The 18,755-nt window shown below is 42.4% G+C and overlaps 1 protein-coding gene and 1 long non-coding RNA gene across 2 annotated transcripts in view; one reads left to right on the forward strand and one right to left on the reverse strand.

The window, feature by feature from the left end:
* The first annotated feature begins 792 nt into the window (after nucleotides 1-792).
* On the forward strand, nucleotides 793-17,080 carry LOC115116587 (ribonuclease ZC3H12A-like). The gene is made up of 6 exons (XM_029645083.2): nucleotides 793-903; nucleotides 6,952-7,530; nucleotides 10,481-10,620; nucleotides 12,698-12,932; nucleotides 14,670-14,770; nucleotides 14,948-17,080. The coding sequence occupies exons 2-6, from the start codon at nucleotides 6,989-6,991 to the stop codon at nucleotides 16,024-16,026; spliced, it is 2,097 nt and encodes a 698-aa protein (XP_029500943.2). The 5' UTR covers nucleotides 793-903; nucleotides 6,952-6,988; the 3' UTR covers nucleotides 16,027-17,080.
* LOC115116590 (uncharacterized) overlaps nucleotides 16,339-18,755 on the reverse strand; it is a 35,934-nt gene continuing 33,517 nt past the window's right edge. Inside the window, exon 3 of the long non-coding RNA XR_003861558.2 lies at nucleotides 16,339-18,745. This is a non-coding gene — a long non-coding RNA (uncharacterized LOC115116590). The remainder of the gene's footprint in view (nucleotides 18,746-18,755) is intronic.

Genomic DNA, 18,755 nt, shown 5'->3' on the forward strand with positions numbered 1-18,755 from the left:
ATACAAATGTTTTATGGTACAATCCTAGGCCATATTTTGTCTTTCTGTTCTTGTTAACTAGATATTCTTTGTTATTCTTTGTTAGCTAGCTAGCTACTTCCAGGAGAGTCCCTAGCAACTGGTAAGCAATTGGTAAGCAGCTAGCTAAGATAACTGTACAATTTTATGAAAAATAGTTACTTTTTCCAAAGCCTATCTTCTTTGTTTGTTGCTTGTTTTGTCTCCAATTCAGTCTTGCAGTTTTCTTTTGCTTTTTTCCCCAATGTACTTCACTCTAAAAATCATTGTAAATTTCAATATTTGTAGCTCATTTATTTCAGCAGCTGCTCAATTTGGAATCGAGACTTACACAACTATTGTATTCAGTAGGCTAGACAGTAGCTATAATAGCTAATAGGAGCAAAGACCATGGTCTATCCGTTGATAATAATATAGTTGCACTTGAAACTTGTTTGTAAAAGGTTTTGAAAAAAAAAACTGTTTAGTTAGCTGGTCAATTACTGAATTGGTTTACCGAGTGTCGCAACGGTCTAAGGTACTGCATCTCCGCGTCACTATAGTACCTGGTTCGAATCCAGGCTGTATGTTATCTGGCCGTGATTTAAAATTCCATATAGCGAGGCCCGGGTTTGGCCGAACTAGGGCGTCATATAAATTTACTTTACCTAGTTAATTTTTTATGATCAACTGCTGTTGGCCTGTTTCGATACCTCAAGAAAGGAAGACGGGAAAACCCCTCTATTTCCTCCTGTGGAGTTGAAGCGTGTGACGTCATAGGGGGGATATTTGCGTGGTGGCGGACTGTCTGTACTGACAGTACTCACAGAGAGAGAGAGACATTTCACATGGATAGCAGCACGAACATTACATTCAATCGCGAAACTGTTGGGCTATGAAATACTGGTAAGTAACTACATTTGACGGGCTAACTTTGTTTCTTATTTGGCAACGTGTTGACTGATTACGGTGTCAACAGTTCAGGAAGTTAGACTATGTGTTAAGGTTTTCCGAAACGGACTAAATTGCGGAACAAATTCATGAAGGATAACTCGGGTTGATACTCATAGGCTACATTTAACATCTCGCCTACAACATTTCTGGGAATGAACACCGGCAATTTAATTAATTTCCTTTAAATTCTCGAGTGGTCGACAATATACATTTAGGCTATTGATACAGTAAACCAATGGGTCATTCCTAGGCCTACTGTACGTTGCCTTTTGGACCTCATAACTTTAGGTGCGGAAAAATGACGTTTCACTTTCAGCAAAACATATTGGTCAAGCTCAGGCATTTAAATCCCCTGTTAGGAAAACACATGACTACTCAATAAATAATGTTATCCATTGAACAGGAGTGTAGCCTATTAGTGGCTATTAGGTAGCCTAGTGGTTAGAGCGGTGGGCCACTAAGCGAAAGGTTGGTTGGTTGCTCAAATCCCCGAGCTGACAAGCTGTCGTTCTGCCCCTGAACAAGGCAGTTAACCCACTCTTCTTAGACCGTCATTGACTTGCCTAGTTAAATAGCACAAGATGAACAACATATAGAACTTTTATTTTCTGCACTGTAGGTCTGCTGTAAAGTCACAGTAAAGGAATATAATAGATAATAGACAATACACAATATACACATTTTTGTCTCAGAGCTTTTCGTATTATTCTGTATGTAAATCCAAGACACCGCATATACGATAGGTTTCGTATGGTACTGTATGTATTAATTTTGTCGATGTCCATCACCCATTCTGTATGATATGCTACGAATTACAATTCGTATTATATGTTACGAATTTGAAAAACTTACAATATGTTACGAATTTTCCAAACGTTATAATTTTGAAAACGTATGACATGTTACGAATACTAGCTAACGTTAGGGTTAAGCTTAGGAGTTAGATGGTTTAAGGTCATGGGTAGGGTTAGCTAACAGGTAGTTGAAGAGTTGCTATTTAGCTACAATATCAAAGATGTCCGTGATGAGATTCAAACGCGCAACCTTTGGGTTGCTAAATGTTTGCGTTATACGCCCGCTTATCCACCCCAACCCTTTTGTCTTGAGTAGCTATCTGTTTTACAGTATGTAACCATACCAAACATAAAATATCATAATATTTGAGTGTCCCTAATTTACATTTACTACGCTACATCTAGTCTATGAGACCATGCTGTTAGGTCGCATTCGATGATACCGACAGACAGGAGCACTTGTCATCAAGAGTTAAAAAGGTACAGATGTAGAATCTTAATTTGAGCCAGTATGCTACAGCAGGAAAATAATCCTGCAGCAACAGTAAATTTGAATTTTTATGTGGATTGTAATTAATGGCATTTTTTGTTGGGGTTGATCCACTTTTGTAAGGACAAATCAATTCGGAAATTTCTAAGTGGAAATTACAAACTTCAGAAACCTTTTTAAATCTCAAATACACTACAAGTGTAAAATGTCCTACATTGCAGGAAAGTTCTCCTGCAACAGGGTGATCAAATTAAGACACACTTTAATCAGGATAACTTGACTTATCCTGATCATTTTTTAAATTTAACTTGGCAAGTCAGTTAAGAACAAATTCAAAAAACCTTTTGGTTACTAGTCCAACACTCTAACCACTAGACAACCTGCTGGTTACTAGTCCAACACTCTAACCACTAGACTACCTACTGGTTACTAGTCCAACGCTCTAACCACTAGACTACCTACTGGTTACTAGTCCAACGCTCTAACCACTAGACAACCTGCTGGTTACTAGTCCAACACTCTAACCACTAGACAACCTGCTGGTTACTAGTCCAACACTCTAACCACTAGACAACCTGCTGGTTACTAGTCCAACACTCTAACCACTAGACAACCTGCTGGTTACTAGTCCAACACTCTAACCACTAGACAACCTGCTGGTTACTAGTCCAACACTCTAACCACTAGACTACCTGCTGGTTACTAGTCCAACGCTCTAACCACTAGACTACCTACTGGTTACTAGTCCAACGCTCTAACCACTAGACTACCTACTGGTTACTAGTCCAACGCTCTAACCACTAGACTACCTACTGGTTACTAGTCCAACGCTCTAACCACTAGACTACCTGCTGGTTACTAGTCCAACGCGCTAACCACTAGACTACCTACTGGTTACTAGTCCAACGCTCTAACCACTAGACTACCTACTGGTTACTAGTCCAACGCTCTAACCACTAGTCTACCTGCTGGTTACTAGTCCAACACTCTAACCACTAGACTACCTGCTGGTTACTAGTCCAACGCTCTAACCACTAGACTACCTACTGGTTACTAGTCCAACGCTCTAACCACTAGACAACCTGCTGGTTACTAGTCCAACACTCTAACCACTAGGCTACCTACTGGTTACTAGTCCAACGCTCTAACCACTAGACAACCTGCTGGTTACTAGTCCAACACTCTAACCACTAGGCTACCTGCTGGTTACTAGTCCAACACACTAACCACTAGACTACCTACTGGTTACTAGTCCAACGCTCTAACCACTAGACTACCTACTGGTTACTAGTCCAACGCTCTAACCACTAGACTACCTGCTGGTTACTAGTCCAACACTCTAACCACTAGGCTACCTGCTGGTTACTAGTCCAACACACTAACCACTAGACAACCTGCTGGTTACTAGTCCAACACTCTAACCACTAGGCTACCTGCCACCCCCATGTAGAGTAATTTAGAGCAGGGTTCCCCAATAGGTGGCGCATGGCTGATTTTAGGTTTTGTTGTTGGACATAAACAACTGTAAAATCACTAGGATATTAGCTCAAAGGGATTTTAATTGAGGAAATCCCACACACACATATATATATATATATATATATATATATATATATATATAGAAAGGCATATGTGATCATATCCCAATATAATCAAGTTTTAAATTGATTATGTTTTTGTCAAATACTGTATCTGTTTGGGATTCTTGCGGTCATTTTGCAGTGTACAATATAATTATATCTATGTCACAGCCCCCGACCATCTGCTTAAGAAAGAATCGTCCCACGGCTGAATATATATGTTTGTTTACTCCATGTGTAACTCTGTGTTGTTGTTTGTGTCGCACGGCTTTGCTTTATCTTGGCCAGGTCGCAGTTGTAAATGAGCACTTGTTCTCAACTGGCCTACCTGGTTAAATAAAGGTGAAATAATAAATAAATAAAAAATATGAATGTAATTGGCGAACCCCGGCCTAAGGGCTGTTAAACTAGTGGTCCTCTTTGTTAGTGTTTTTACTGATTTACATTCTGTTTATGAATAATTAAGTGATTAAAACGCAATTCCGTGACTGTACTCAGCTGTACTCTACACTGAACTCTACTGTACTCTACACTGAACTCGACTGTACTCGACTGTACTCAACACTGTACTCTACTGTACTCAACACTGTACTCTACACTGAACTCGACTGTACTCGACTGTACTCTACATGGAAATCTACTTTACTCTACTGTTCTGTACATTACTCTAGAGCTTTACTGTACTGTATTGTTCTGTACTCTACTGTACTCTACAGAGCTTTACTGTACTCTACAGAGCTTTACTGTACTCTACATGGAAATCTACTTTACTATACTGTTCTGTACATTACTCTAGAGCTTTACTGTACTGTATTGTTCTGTACTCTAGTGTACTCTACAGAGCTTTACTGTACTGTACTCTACAGAGCTTTACTGTACTGTACTCTACATGGAAATCTACTTTACTATACTGTTCTGTACATTACTCTAGAGCTTTACTGTTTTGTACTGTACTATACTGCACTGTACTCTACTGTTCTGTACTCTACTGTTCTGTTCTGTACTGTACTGTACTCTAGAGCTTTACTGTATTGTTCTGTACTCTACATAGCTTTACTGTTTTGTACTGTACTCTACTGTTCTGTACTATACTCTAGAGCTTTACTGTTCTGTACTGTTCTGTACTCTACAGAGCTTTACTGTGCTGTACTGTACTCTACAGAGCTTTACTGTTTTGTACTGTACTATACTGCACTGTTCTGTACTGTTCTGTACTCTACTGTTCTGTACTGTTCTGTACTCTACTGTTCTGTACTGTTCTGTACTGTACTCTACTGTACTGTACTGTTCTGTACTCTACTGTACTGTTCTGTACTGTTCTGTACTCTACTGTAGTGTACTGTACTGTACTGTTCTGTACTCTACTCACTGTTCTGTACTCTACTGTACTGTTCTCTACTGTTCTGTACTGTTCTGTTCTTTACTGTACTGTACTGTACTGTACTGTACTCTACTGTACTGTTCTGTTGTCTACTGTACTTTACTGTTGTCTACTGTACTGTTGTCTACTGTACTGTACTGTTCTCTACTGTACTGTACTGTACTGTACTGTACTGTTCTGTTCTGTTCTCTACTGTACTGTTGTCTATTGTTCTGTACGGTTCTCTTCTGTACTGTGTTCTTTTGTACTGTACTGTACTGTTCTGTTCTGTTCTGTACTGTTCTCTACTGTACTGTACTGTTCTGTACTCTACTCTACTGTTCTGTACTCTACTGTACTGTTCTGTACTCTACTGTTCTGTACTCTACTCTACTGTTCTGTACTCTACTGTACTGTACTGTTCTGTACTCTACTGTTCTGTACTCTACTCTACTCTACTGTTCTGTACTCTACTCTACTGTTCTGTACTCTACTGTTCTGTACTCTACTGTACTGTTCTGTACTCTACTCTACTGTTCTGTACTCTACTCTACTGTACTGTACTGTTCTGTACTCTACTCTACTGTTCTGTACTCTACTGTAGTGTACTGTTCTGTACTCTACTCTACTGTAGTGTACTGTTCTCTACTGTACTGTACTGTTCTGTACTCTACTCTACTGTTCTGTACTCTACTCTACTGTTCTGTACTGTACTGTTCTGTACTCTACAGAGCTTTACTGTGCTGTACTTTGATGTCTAAACTTGTGAAACATAGATGTATATGATTGGTACTGTCCGGACCAAGGAAATTTGGTCTTTTTGGGGGCAGAGCTCATTAAAATTAAAGCCAGTGTCTAGAATAATATCCAAATATGCAAAGGAGGATAATGCATATTTCTACCTTTGTGTAATAGGTACATCACCATGAAGAGAATAACATTAATATCCATAGTTATCTATTTCTGTGTAGTACAGATCAGGTACCAATGATGAAATTACGTTACTGCAATTCTGTTACTGGGTGTAAATCCACCTCGCTCTAGGGGAATAAGATAAATAGATTTTTTCAAAGTCTGTGTGTCATGTCATAGCTGATACCCCATTCTCTCTGCAGCCATTTTGGAATTGCCCTATTCTTACTCTCAATAGTAAGTTGGGACCCCGACTGAGTTCCAAAAACATTAAATATATATATACAGTACGAGTCAAAAGTTTTAGAACCTACTCATTCACAGGTTTTTCTTTATTTTTACTATTTTCTACATCAAAACTATGAAATAACACATATGGAATCATGTAGTAACCAAATACGTGTTAAACAAATCAAAATATAGTTTATATTTGAGATTCTTCAAAGTAGCCACCCTTTGCCTTGATGACAGCTTTGCACACTCAATGTCAGTACTAACATTCCATTTACATTTGAGTAATTTAGCAAACGCTCTCATCTAGAGCTACTTACAGTTGGGTGAGACGACCACATATCGCAGTCATAACAAATACATTTTCCCGCCAATAAAGTAGTTATCAGAAAGTTCTGTTCTACTAAAGTAAGATGTGATCCATTTTCAGACGGCAAGAAAATGATTGAAGTGTTCATAACTTAAATGTGTTGATAACTTAAATGACGAGCTGAATTGTAATCTACTGGTGTATGTACTGTAGAGCTGATGTGTGTTTATTTTCAACCCTTTTCTGTTCGTATTATGACCTCAAACTTTTAAATAGCCCTTTTTCACACACCCACAATAATGATGACATATTTTTTTAAACAGGAGTCATATATGAGACCTGCCTGAAAGAGTGAGAGAGATGAAGATTAGTGCTATCTCAATGCTGAGCCCGGTCAAAGATGTCTTACCATGGAAAGAGTTCTCCCACACAGCCCGTCTGAGCCCCACAGAGCCCCACGACACAGTCGGATGGCTGTCCACTCTGCCTGCCCTTCACAGTCATCATCCACCCTGTCCCATCTGTGAGAGAATGCACCCTAGTGGTACCCACTGCTCTGCCCCGGAGGAGAGCGGCAAGACCTCCACAGAACCTGGAGAGGCTCAGCTGGACTTCTACCTTAAACTGGGCTACTCCCCAGCGCAGGTCTGGACCGTGTTGCAGAAGTTTGGCCTGAACACAGACACTAACAGGGTTCTGGGGGAGCTGGTGCGGACGGGAGCCAGTCTAGAAGGGATTGAGAAGGAGCAGGAGAAGGAGGGAGCCCCGTCTATCCTGGTGGCCCGAGGGGAGACCCTCAGTAACCTGCCCCTCACCCCTCCACCCAGCCGGGGCGATGTACCCAGTGAGGAGGGAGATGCCCTGAGACCCATAGTGATCGATGGGAGCAACGTGGCTATGAGGTGAGCAGAGTTTCACTAGTTTTCAGTTTTCCCCTCCCCATTCACCACTCCCAGACATTGCTAGCAACATTTTTGGTTGAGAAATAGTTATCAATAAATATGTGTGTCCATTTTAATGGAAAACTATCACAGTAAGGTACTTAATTATTACCCAGAAATGATTTAGTATTGATATAAAAGGCATACTGCCTTTAACGGGCTCTAGAGTGGCGCAGTGGTCTACGGTACTGTATCTCAGTGCTAGAGGTGTCACTACAGACCCTGGTTCGATTCCATGGCTGTATCACAACCGCCCGTGATTGGGAGTCCCATGTGGCGCCGCACAATTGACCCAGCGTCGTTTGGCCGGGGTAGCCCGTCATTGTAAATAAGAATTAGTTCTTAACTGATTTGCCTAGTTAAGTAAAAATGTAATAAAACAGATTATGTTCATGGGAAAAAGGTAGATACAGGTTAGACCAGCCTTCATCATATCTCTCTCCAGTAGTTGTAGTTAAGCGTTTCTAGGAGCTTGTGGTTTGGCAGAAAGCCTGTAAAGAAGGTGCTGTGCCAGAAGAATTCACTGTCTTCAAGAACAGATAATTTCCTTATTGCGCTAAACTCCTACCCATACTTCTCTAGAAAAACCAGCCCTTACCCCTCATAATTACTTCTCTAGATAAACCAGCCCTTACCCCTCAAAATTACTTCTCTAGATAAACCAGCCCTTACCCCTCATAATTACTTCTCTAGATAAACCAGCCCTTACCCCTCATAATTACTTCTCTAGAAAAACCAGCCCTTACCCCTCATAATTACTTCTCTAGATAAACCAGCCCTTACCCCTCATAATTACTTCTCTAGATAAACCAGCCCTTACCCCTCATAATTACTTCTCTAGATAAACCAGCCCTTACCCCTCATAATTACTTCTCTAGATAAACCAGCCCTTACCCCTCATAATTACTTCTCTAGATAAACCAGCCCTTACCCCTCAAAATGACTTCTCTACATAAACCAGTCCTTACCCCTCATAATTACTTCTCTATATAAACCAGCCCTTACCCCTCATAATTACTTCTCTACATAAACCAGCCCTTACCCCTCATAATTACTTCTCTAGATAAACCAGCCCTTACCCCTCATAATTACTTCTCTAGATAAACCAGCCCTTACCCCTCATAATTACTTCTCTAGATAAACCAGCCCTTACCCCTCATAATTACTTCTCTAGATAAACCAGCCCTTACCCCTCATAATTTCTTCTCTAGATAAACCAGCCCTTACCCCTCATAATTTCTTCTCTAGATAAACCAGCCCTTACCCCTCATAATTACTTCTCTAGATAAACCAGCCCTTACCCCTCACAATTACTTCTCTAGATAAACCAGCCCTTACCCCTCACAATTACTTCTCTACATAAACCAGCCCTTACCCCTCATAATTACTTCTCTACATAAACCAGCCCTTACCCCTCATAATTACTTCTCTACATAAACCAGCCCTTACCCTTCAAAAATACTTCTCTACATAAACCAGCCCTTACCCCTCATAATTACTTCTCTACATAAACCAGCCCTTACCCCTCAAAAATACTTCTCTACATAAACCAGCCCTTACCCCTCATAATTACTTCTCTACATAAACCAGCCCTTACCCCTCAAAAATACTTCTCTACATAAACCAGCCCTTACCCCTCATAATTACTTCTCTACATAAACCAGCCCTTACCCCTCATAATTACTTCTCTACATAAACCAGCCCTTACCCCTCATAATTACTTCTCTAGATTTACTCCTACTCGTACCCCTCATAAAGACTTCTCTAGATGTACTCCTACTCTTACCCCTCATAATTACTTCTCTAGATTTACTCCTACTCTTACCCCTCATAATTACTTATCTAGATCTACTCCAGCCCTTACCCCTCATAATTACTTCTCTATATAAACCAGCCCTTACCCCTCATAATTACTTCTCTAGCTAAACTCCAGCCCTTACCCCTCATAATTAGGATCTAGCTAGAAGTCGGGAATGGTAACACTGTTTCAGGCCTGCTTTTATGTCTATTGTTTCAACACTCCACCAGCCACTCAGTGGGGGAGAGTTAACCTTTTCACACCCCCATCACTCTCCCTTCTGCTGCTCCTCTGTCTCCTTTGGCCTTCTGCCCACTTTGATGCAACATTTGTACAGGCATGTCTCTCCGTCATTGCTCTGACATGCAAATTTGAGCATGCAAATCAGTGCACAGTGCAACAGGAACAGACCTGACTGCATTTTATGCCCTGCCTGCCCTACTGGACATACATCAGCTAATTAGCTCCAAGTGATTTTAATTTTGGAAATGTGTCCCAAGGTATTCCCACACATAATAGAGAGATATATGATCGTATTCAAATGTAAGCAAGGTTTGAATTTTTATGTTTTAGTCAAATATATTATATATGTTTGGGCTTCTTGCAGTCAATTCGCGGACCACAAATGATTTGTAATTATGTTCCAGCCCCTTGACCATCCACTCAGATGAATCTAGTTGATTATCGCTGGTCTAGATTCTAGTAATAGTCCTACTGTAGCTAGTTGGTAGGTGGTCTACTGTGAGAACAGGGACCGTTTGAGTTGTGTATACACAGCTAAAACATTTGCATTGCAAATGCCTGTGATATTGTGTGTACATGTAGCTAAGTGCTTTCAAATGAAAAATAACTGTTGTAGTAATCGCGGGCCCTCCCTCTCCAAATGTGTCTATTGATATAGCTCTTGAGGTACAGCCAGCGTTCCAAATGGCACCCTCTCCCTATAAAGTGCACTTCTTTTGACTAGGGCCCATAGGGTGCCAATTGGGACGCAAGCCAATGAGTCAGCGTAGGAGGTTATTTTTCCTTACCCTTACCACACAGGTAAGTCATTATGAGTGTGATTGGCTTGCTTGCTCAACAATATTTATTTATATTGCCTTTCTGTTGTAGCCACGGGAACAAGGAAATGTTTTCCTGCCTGGGAATCCAGCTGGCAGTAAACTTCTTCCTGGACAGAGGTCATACGGACATCACTGTGTTTGTTCCCTCATGGAGGAAGGAGCAGCCTAGACCAGATGTCCTCATCACAGGTAAGATGTCAGGAATACACTGCCAGGCACGGGGCCCGACGTCTACTTCCTTGTCTGTATCTCAGCCCTCATTGTATTGATAACAGTTTCCTCCTCAAGCCATCCCACTGGGCACAGACATCATTTCAACCTTTAGTTTTGATTTGGTTGAGTTGTCAACAAACGTGAATTTATCGTGAAATCAACAAAAAAATGTCACCATGTCATTGGATTTGGGTATAAAGTTGGGTAAAATAAAAAACGACGACTCTTTTGCAAATTTGATCAGTTTTCCATGTCGATTCAACATCCTCACATAAATTATTTTGTTGAATTGACGTGGAAACAATGTTGATTCAACCTGTTTTTGCCCAGTGGGACAAAGTTGGGCAGACATTTGTTTTAGACACAATGAAACATTGAGTTTCTATGTTATTTTAATCAGAGATGGAATTTTTCTTTTTTTTCCTTTATTTAACCAGGCAAGTCAGTTAAGAACAAATTCTTATTTTCAATGACGGCCTAAGAACAGTGGGTTAACTGCCTGTTCAGGGGCAGAACGACAGATGTGTACATTGTCAGCTTGGGGATTTGAACTTACACCTGAACGGGTGTGGTAAATGGCCAATATGCCACACTTAGGGCTCTTCTTATGCACGACGCATCGTGGAGTTCTATATTGGCCACATACCACAATCCCCTATTATAAACTGGTTAATTGGTTAACGTAATTAGAAGAGTAAAAATACATGTTTTGTCATACCCGTGGTATATGGTCTGATATACTATGGCTTTCAGCCAATCAGCATTCAGGGCTCGAATCACCTAGTTTCTAACATATAATACGCTATGTGATATGTTGACTTCAGGAAATATGCATACAAGCACAATGTTTGAGTAGAGAGCGTGTCTCTTTGAACATGTGTGAGCAGGAAACCGTTTGGCATATGGACTTGTTTGGCTTTTTCCAGTTGCTGAACTTGAGATCAGATCAGCGATCAAAGTGATGCAACTCCACAACTCTGGGAAGTGACAGCAATGGGGAGCAGGAGGGGAAACCCCAACACTGATATTTCTGTTTCACTACGTCTCTCTCTCATTCAGCTGATTAAACTAGGGACTTTTATCAGCGCATTTATCACTTCCTGCAGTGCATGTAAAAACCGTCTTCTCATAGTGAGCATGGCTGACCTAGTTACTGTCAATTAGAGGCCTTCACTGGTCCAAAGAGTTGTACCCATTCCTAAATGGGCCTGGGGCATCCCCATCTGGACCTGATATGTATAAATATGTTTTTTGTAAATATAGAGACCAATTCCAAACGGGCCCGATGATAACTACACCCGTTCTGTATAGACCTGATCGGATCCAGACCCGATTAGAGTGAGGGAAGCAGATGAGCCATTTTATAAGCTACTAAAAGCGCGAGGGAGAGGAGGTATTTGGGTACAGGTGGATCCGTGAAGACCTTGAAGTACATTTTGCTCATGCCTTATCCATTGCCAAGAGCTGGTTAGAGTCTGTAGGCTCAACGTTAATATGATGGATAGAGTTTAATTGAGTTAACCTTTATCTGAAGCTCCTTAATTAAACTTTACCCATGTGTGCCAAATATCATAGAAACTTTGAGCCTACATGCTATACCCGGCTCGCTATCAGAGCAAAAATGTACTTCAAGGTCTTCACGGATCCACCTGTACCCAAATACGGCAGGGTAGCCTAGTGGTTAGAGCGTTGGACTAGTAACCGAAAGGTTACAAGTTCGAATCCCGAGCTGACAGTGGGTTAACTGAACAGACAGTTAACCCACTGTTCCTAGGCCGTCATTGAAAATAAGAATTTGTTCTTAACTGACTTGTCTAGTTAAATAAAGGTAAAATGTATATCTTAAAAAGTTTGGCAACAAAATATGACAATGTGAGGGATAAAGTAAAGTGTGCTAAACAAGTTGTGAAATCTATTTTTTGGAAACAATCCTTTTACATACAGACCAGGATTAGGGGTGGTTAATGCATGATTCATCTCTTAAATAATACTTAACCATTCAATGAGTTAATCATCAATGATCTAATTGAAGTATTTTTCTCTGTTTCTAAAGATCAACACATTTTGCGTGAGCTGGAGAGGAAGAAGATCGTGGTGTTCACCCCGTCGCGGCGTGTAGCGGGCAAACGTGTGGTCTGCTATGACGACCGCTTCATCGTCAAGCTGGCGCATGAGACCGCCGGCATCATCGTGTCCAACGACACCTACCGTGACCTTCAGGGCGAGAGACAGGACTGGAAGCGCTTCATTGAGGAGAGGCTACTCATGTACTCTTTCGTCAATGACAAGTAAGTCTTGTGGTAGCTTACTATTAACCTTGAAATACACACAGTGGACAAATAAATTAATGTTTTACCTAATAGGTGGTTACAGTGGACAAATAAATTAATGTTTTACCTAATAGTTGGTTACAGTAGACAAATAACTCATGCTTTAAATAATAGCTAATACAGGTATATGGTTACAGTTCTACAAATATCATGAATAAGCCATTTAAAAAAACAAAAAAACATTTTTAACCTTTATTTAACGAGGCAAGTCAGTTAAGAACAAATTCTTATTTACAATGACTGCCTAGGAACAGAGGGTTAACTGCCTGTTCAGGGGCAGAACGACAGATTTGTACCTGGTCAGCTTGGGGGTTTGAACTTGCACCCTTCCAGTTACTAGTCCAACACTCTAACCACTAGGCTACCCTGCCGCCCCTACACTCTAACCACTAGGCTACCCTGCCGCCCCTACACTCTAACCACTAGGCTACCCTGCCGCCCCTACACTCTAACCACTAGGCTACCCTGCCGCCCCTACACTCTAACCACTAGGCTACCCTGCCGCCCCTACACTCTAACCACTAGGCTACCCTACCGCCCCTACACTCTAACCACTAGGCTACCCTACCGCCCCTACACTCTAACCACTAGGCTACCCTGCCGCCCCTACACTCTAACCACTAGGCTACCCTGCCGCCCCTACACTCTAACCACTAGGCTACCCTGCCGCCCCTACACTCTAACCACTAGGCTACCCTGCCGCCCCTACACTCTAACCACTAGGCTACCCTGCCGCCCCTACACTCTAACCACTAGGCTACCCTGCCGCCCCTACACTCTAACCACTAGGCTACCCTGCCGCCCCTACACTCTAACCACTAGGCTACCCTACCGCCCCTACACTCTAACCACTAGGCTACCCTGCCGCCCCTACACTCTAACCACTAGGCTACCCTGCCGCCCTACACTCTAACCACTAGGCTACCCTGCCGCCCTACACTCTAACCACTAGGCTATCCTGCCGCCCCTACACTCTAACCACTAGGCTACCCTGCCGCCCCTACACTCTAACCACTAGGCTACCCTGCCGCCCCTACACTCTAACCACTAGGCTACCCTGCCGCCCCTACACTCTAACCACTAGGCTACCCTACCGCCCCTACACTCTAACCACTAGGCTACCCTACCGCCCCTACACTCTAACCACTAGGCTACCCTGCCGCCCCTACACTCTAACCACCAGGCTACCCTGCCGCCCTACACTCTAACCACTAGGCTACCCTGCCGCCCCTACACTCTAACCACTAGGCTACCCTGCCGCCCCTACACTCTAACCACTAGGCTAACCACCTACCCGCCCCCTACACTCTAACCACTAGGCTACCCTGCCGCCCCTACACTCTAACCACTAGGCTACCCTGCCGCCCTACACTCTAACCACTAGGGCTAACCCTAGGCTACCCTGCCCCTACACTCTAACCACTAGGCTACCCTACACTCTAACCACCGCCCCTACACTCTAACCACTAGGCTACCCTACCGCCCCTACACTCTAACCACTAGGCTACCCTGCCGCCCCTACACTCTAACCACTAGGCTACCCTGCCGCCCATTGCTTGGTTGTATAATTTGTAAATATTTTATACTTATAAATCTGTATAACTGCACAATTGAGGTATGCAAATTATGCATTGTTGTTCAGTGTACATTAGCCACAGTGTAGTGGGAATCTAAACTCTACCCCCCTTAACTCAGGTTCATGCCCCCTGATGACCCTCTGGGTCGTCATGGTCCCACCCTGGAGAACTTTCTACGGAAGGTTCCTCGTTTGCCACGGAAACAGCCGTGCCCTTATGGTGAGGTCATATCTCTACTAGGGTCATCCTGTGGTTGACCTTACATATGGGGGGGGGGACATTTGCAAATAATTATTGACAAACTGACACCAGTAATGGATGTAATAAATGTACTGTACTGTATGTGCTGAAACTCAACGGTACTAATGAACTATTGTTTACATTTCATGAATCTAGGAAGGAAATGCACTTATGGGATGAAGTGTAAATTCTACCACCCGGAACGAGCCAACCAATCCCGTTGCTCTCTGGCTGACGAGCTGCGGAAGAAGGCCAAGCTATCTTTATCAGAACAAAAACACCCCACTGCAGGTGCTGGACCTGCCTATGGCCTTTCTCTGGAGGAGGGGATGGCTCAGAAACTACTGCCTCTAGGACAGAGGAATGGCTCCCTGAAGAAAGGCCACATCAGTGAGAATGTGCTTCTGATCAAGGGAAGCCATCGTTCCAGCCAGAGGTCCCCAACTAAGAAGGACAAGACCAACCGACACTTGACCAATCTGGACTCGGCCATGCCCAGTGGCTCTCAATCCCCGACAGACCTGGACTCGGCCCTGCCCAGTGGCTCTCAGGAGCGACTAGATTCTGGTCTTGGCTCCTTCGAGAGCCAGGTGTCTGACCCCTCCAGGGACCACTGTGACCATTATGGGAAAGCTGGGTTTAGGAACTGCCTGTCCCCCCCCAGTATGAGACAACAAATCTATTCCCTGCCTAGCAACCTGCCTTCTAGCTGCAGCTCTCATCCTCCTCAGCCTTTACTGGGCCCCAGCACAGGATACCAACAACATCGCAGCAGGGGCCCAGCCAGCACCCACAACAACACCCACAGCCCACATCACAGCATGGGCCCAGCCAGCACCTACCACCCAGACAAGATAACCTACAGCCCCACCTATTACCTCAGCTATGGGGCACCGATATATCCAGTTGGGAAGCATCAGTACAGGTATCCCAATGACTTCCAACAGGAGAACAGGGCCCACCCTCCACAGCAGACCTACTGGTCCGATCCGTTCGGGACTTATCCTCAGACTCTCCATAGCACTGCTCAAATGGAGAAGCAGAGACACTGGCTCCTCCCTCGGACACAGCCCCACCCCCACGGGGAGAGCAGGGAGAGAGAGGAGGTCAGGAAGAAGCTGCTGGCTATCTTTAACGGCCGTCTGGTGGACAAGGTCATGGACATGTTTCCCCAGCTCATGGACCCACAGAGATTGGCTGCTGAGATCCTCATCCTGCAGTCTCCGGGCCTGTGATTGGCTCGTTGGTGGGGACTGGGAATTTTAGTTTCTTTCAATTGAAAGAATCTCTTGTAAAAAACTGCAAGCTACTGTAAACATCTTCCTACTGCATGTGCATTGATCTTCCTACTGTATGTGCTCTGCTCAATGTGTTCTTGCCACGTGTTTCAGGAACTATGTTGCTTATAGCGCTTCTGATAGCGTGGAACCTGAGGCAATGGATTGTTGATGCAAATTGCATCTTTTGGGGGGAAAAAATATTATTTCTAGACTCTTGAATGTATTTGATGGGAAAATGTAATGTATTTGAGAAACAATATTCTTACAGTATTTTTATATTTTTATTTCACCTTTATTTAACCAGGTAGGCCAATTGAGAACAAGTTCTCATTTACAACTGCAACCTGGCCAAGATAAAGCAAAGCAGTTCGACAAAAACAACAGAGTTACACATAGACAAACGAACAGTCAAATAACACAATATAAGAAAAGAAAAAAATCGATGTATGCATTTACATATGTATGATGTGTTCTGAGGTCTATGTATCAAGATGAGTTATGGCATAAAGAGTTTTATTGGCACTGTGTGCCATTATGGTGGGTCACAGCTAACTATCTAGCTAGTACGCTAGTGAAGTAGATGCCCTATGGGTCTTGTTTTTTTCAATAACATTAAAGCTGGAATTCATACTTGGCTATACAGCCACGTCCGTTTGAGACCTTACAATAAAAATGCATTTTAAGTAGTACAAAAAACATACACGAATATATCTAGTCTCAAAATCAAATACAAATATTTACAGTCAGAAGTAGAAGAGTAGAAAGACGTTGTGATCTGCCACTATCTAATAAATAACCATAAAACATTTTAAAAATCTACTTGTGTGCAGCAATGAGAGAACAGTGTATAATTCCAGATCATTGATTTGTGACAGGTTTTAGTTCCCTGCTGTGAGCTTTTGTTTCTTCTTTTCTTCAGTGTACATGGAATTGTGGTATGGGATACAGTCAATTAATCATTTCATTGTTTTATGCAAACATTTTAAATAAAAACCTAAATATATTTAAAGGTTTGTGAATCTTGCTGTTTTTGACATATGGATTCTCACAATATACAGAATACAGGAAATCGCCTTGTTTTTATAACTATAGTAATGCCGGGATTCAACCCGAGGTGCGTTCTAGAGCGATTGACATTTTAAGGTATTTTGCAGCGCTTACTCTGATTGCGATCTCAACAAACACTACGATGCTTCGTGTTGTTGATGTGTGCAGAGGGTCCCTGGTTCGCGCCCGGGTATGGGCGAGGGAACGGTATAAAGTTATACTGTTATATTGACAACGCTCTACAACACCACTTGGATGGAATCCTGCCTAATTATTTTTTGATAGGACCACAACATGTGATTTTTATAGCTTAAAGGCTTCTACGCACCTACCCAATCTGCAATTTCTACATGTATTTTTGATAAATTTATCATATGCACCCATTTGATTCTTTAAGAATATAACTTAGAAATGCTTCATGAGCTTAGTTCAACTGTCGTACCCCATCAGAACCCCCAAAATATAAGCTTGTTTAACTCCAATGTTTTTAAACAAAGCAAACATAAACAAACACTATATAGCCTCAAAACATGGTTAAAACTATACTTTGTATATCATGGATGGTCAGTCTTACATCCATAGCTCAGTCTATGAATTTGAGAGTGGTTACATTTCTCCAGCCCCATCCCTCAGCTTTTTACCAACACGGGTGGCGAAAAAACACTTTGTTATTGTTTCACCTGCTAAGAGGCACATGCCGCATCCGCACATACAGTTCATCGTTATATAAAGTGTTGTTATTGTACTGTTACAAAAGCTGAACCTGTGTCTCGTCTGCACAAGTGAGTTCCTCTGTCACTCAATTTTAACATGATCACATGTCTGAAAGAAGCTAGCTCAGACACGATACTCAAACATTCCATTGTGGAGAAATACGTTTTTATTTGCACTGATCGTAAAACGTGGTGTACTTGCTCTAGGCTACTGGAGGAAGCACATTACGTACTGTATCTATTGTAAAACTAGGTGTGGTACTCATAGTACAATACATTGTGTTCTCTTTACAGGTTTCTCCCTTTGACAAGTGACAAGGCATACTAGAGTCATAGGGGATCACTTAACCTTCAGTTAGTATCACCGTAATGATTGTCCTTAGCTGACGGAGTATACTGTATGTCAGTGAACTTTCAGGGCAGGGAGTTGAAAGCACTGACCTGTGAACTCGCCTAAACAGAGAGAGAGAGAAAGAGAGAGGTCTGTGTGAGAGTAAAGTGGTTGTTCTGGAGAAGCAGAAAGGTGAAAGGTGAAAGCATGTCTTCTTTATCAAGACAATTTAACGCCTGCTTTGAATGGCATTCACAGATTTATTTGTAAAACATGGTCTGAATTACTCATTGACATCTGGTTTTTGAATACAGAAATAGTTCATAGTGACCAATATTTTAATGTTTTGCAAGTTGTGGCATGATGTCACAAACAGACTGGTACCCAGGCTACCAAGGAGTGGCATGATGTCACAAACAGACTCGTACCCAGGCTACCAAGGAGTGGCATGATGTCACAAACAGACTGGTACCCAGGCTACCAAGGAGTGGCATGATGTCACAAATAGATACCCCACATGAGTATATCAACACCGAAGAAGATGATGGATGTGTCAGCCTAGCCATCCTCTCCTAGGCACCATCTGTGAATTC

Source organism: Oncorhynchus nerka, linkage group LG4 (genome assembly GCF_034236695.1).
Source record: "Oncorhynchus nerka isolate Pitt River linkage group LG4, Oner_Uvic_2.0, whole genome shotgun sequence".
NCBI lineage: Eukaryota > Metazoa > Chordata > Actinopteri > Salmoniformes > Salmonidae > Oncorhynchus > Oncorhynchus nerka.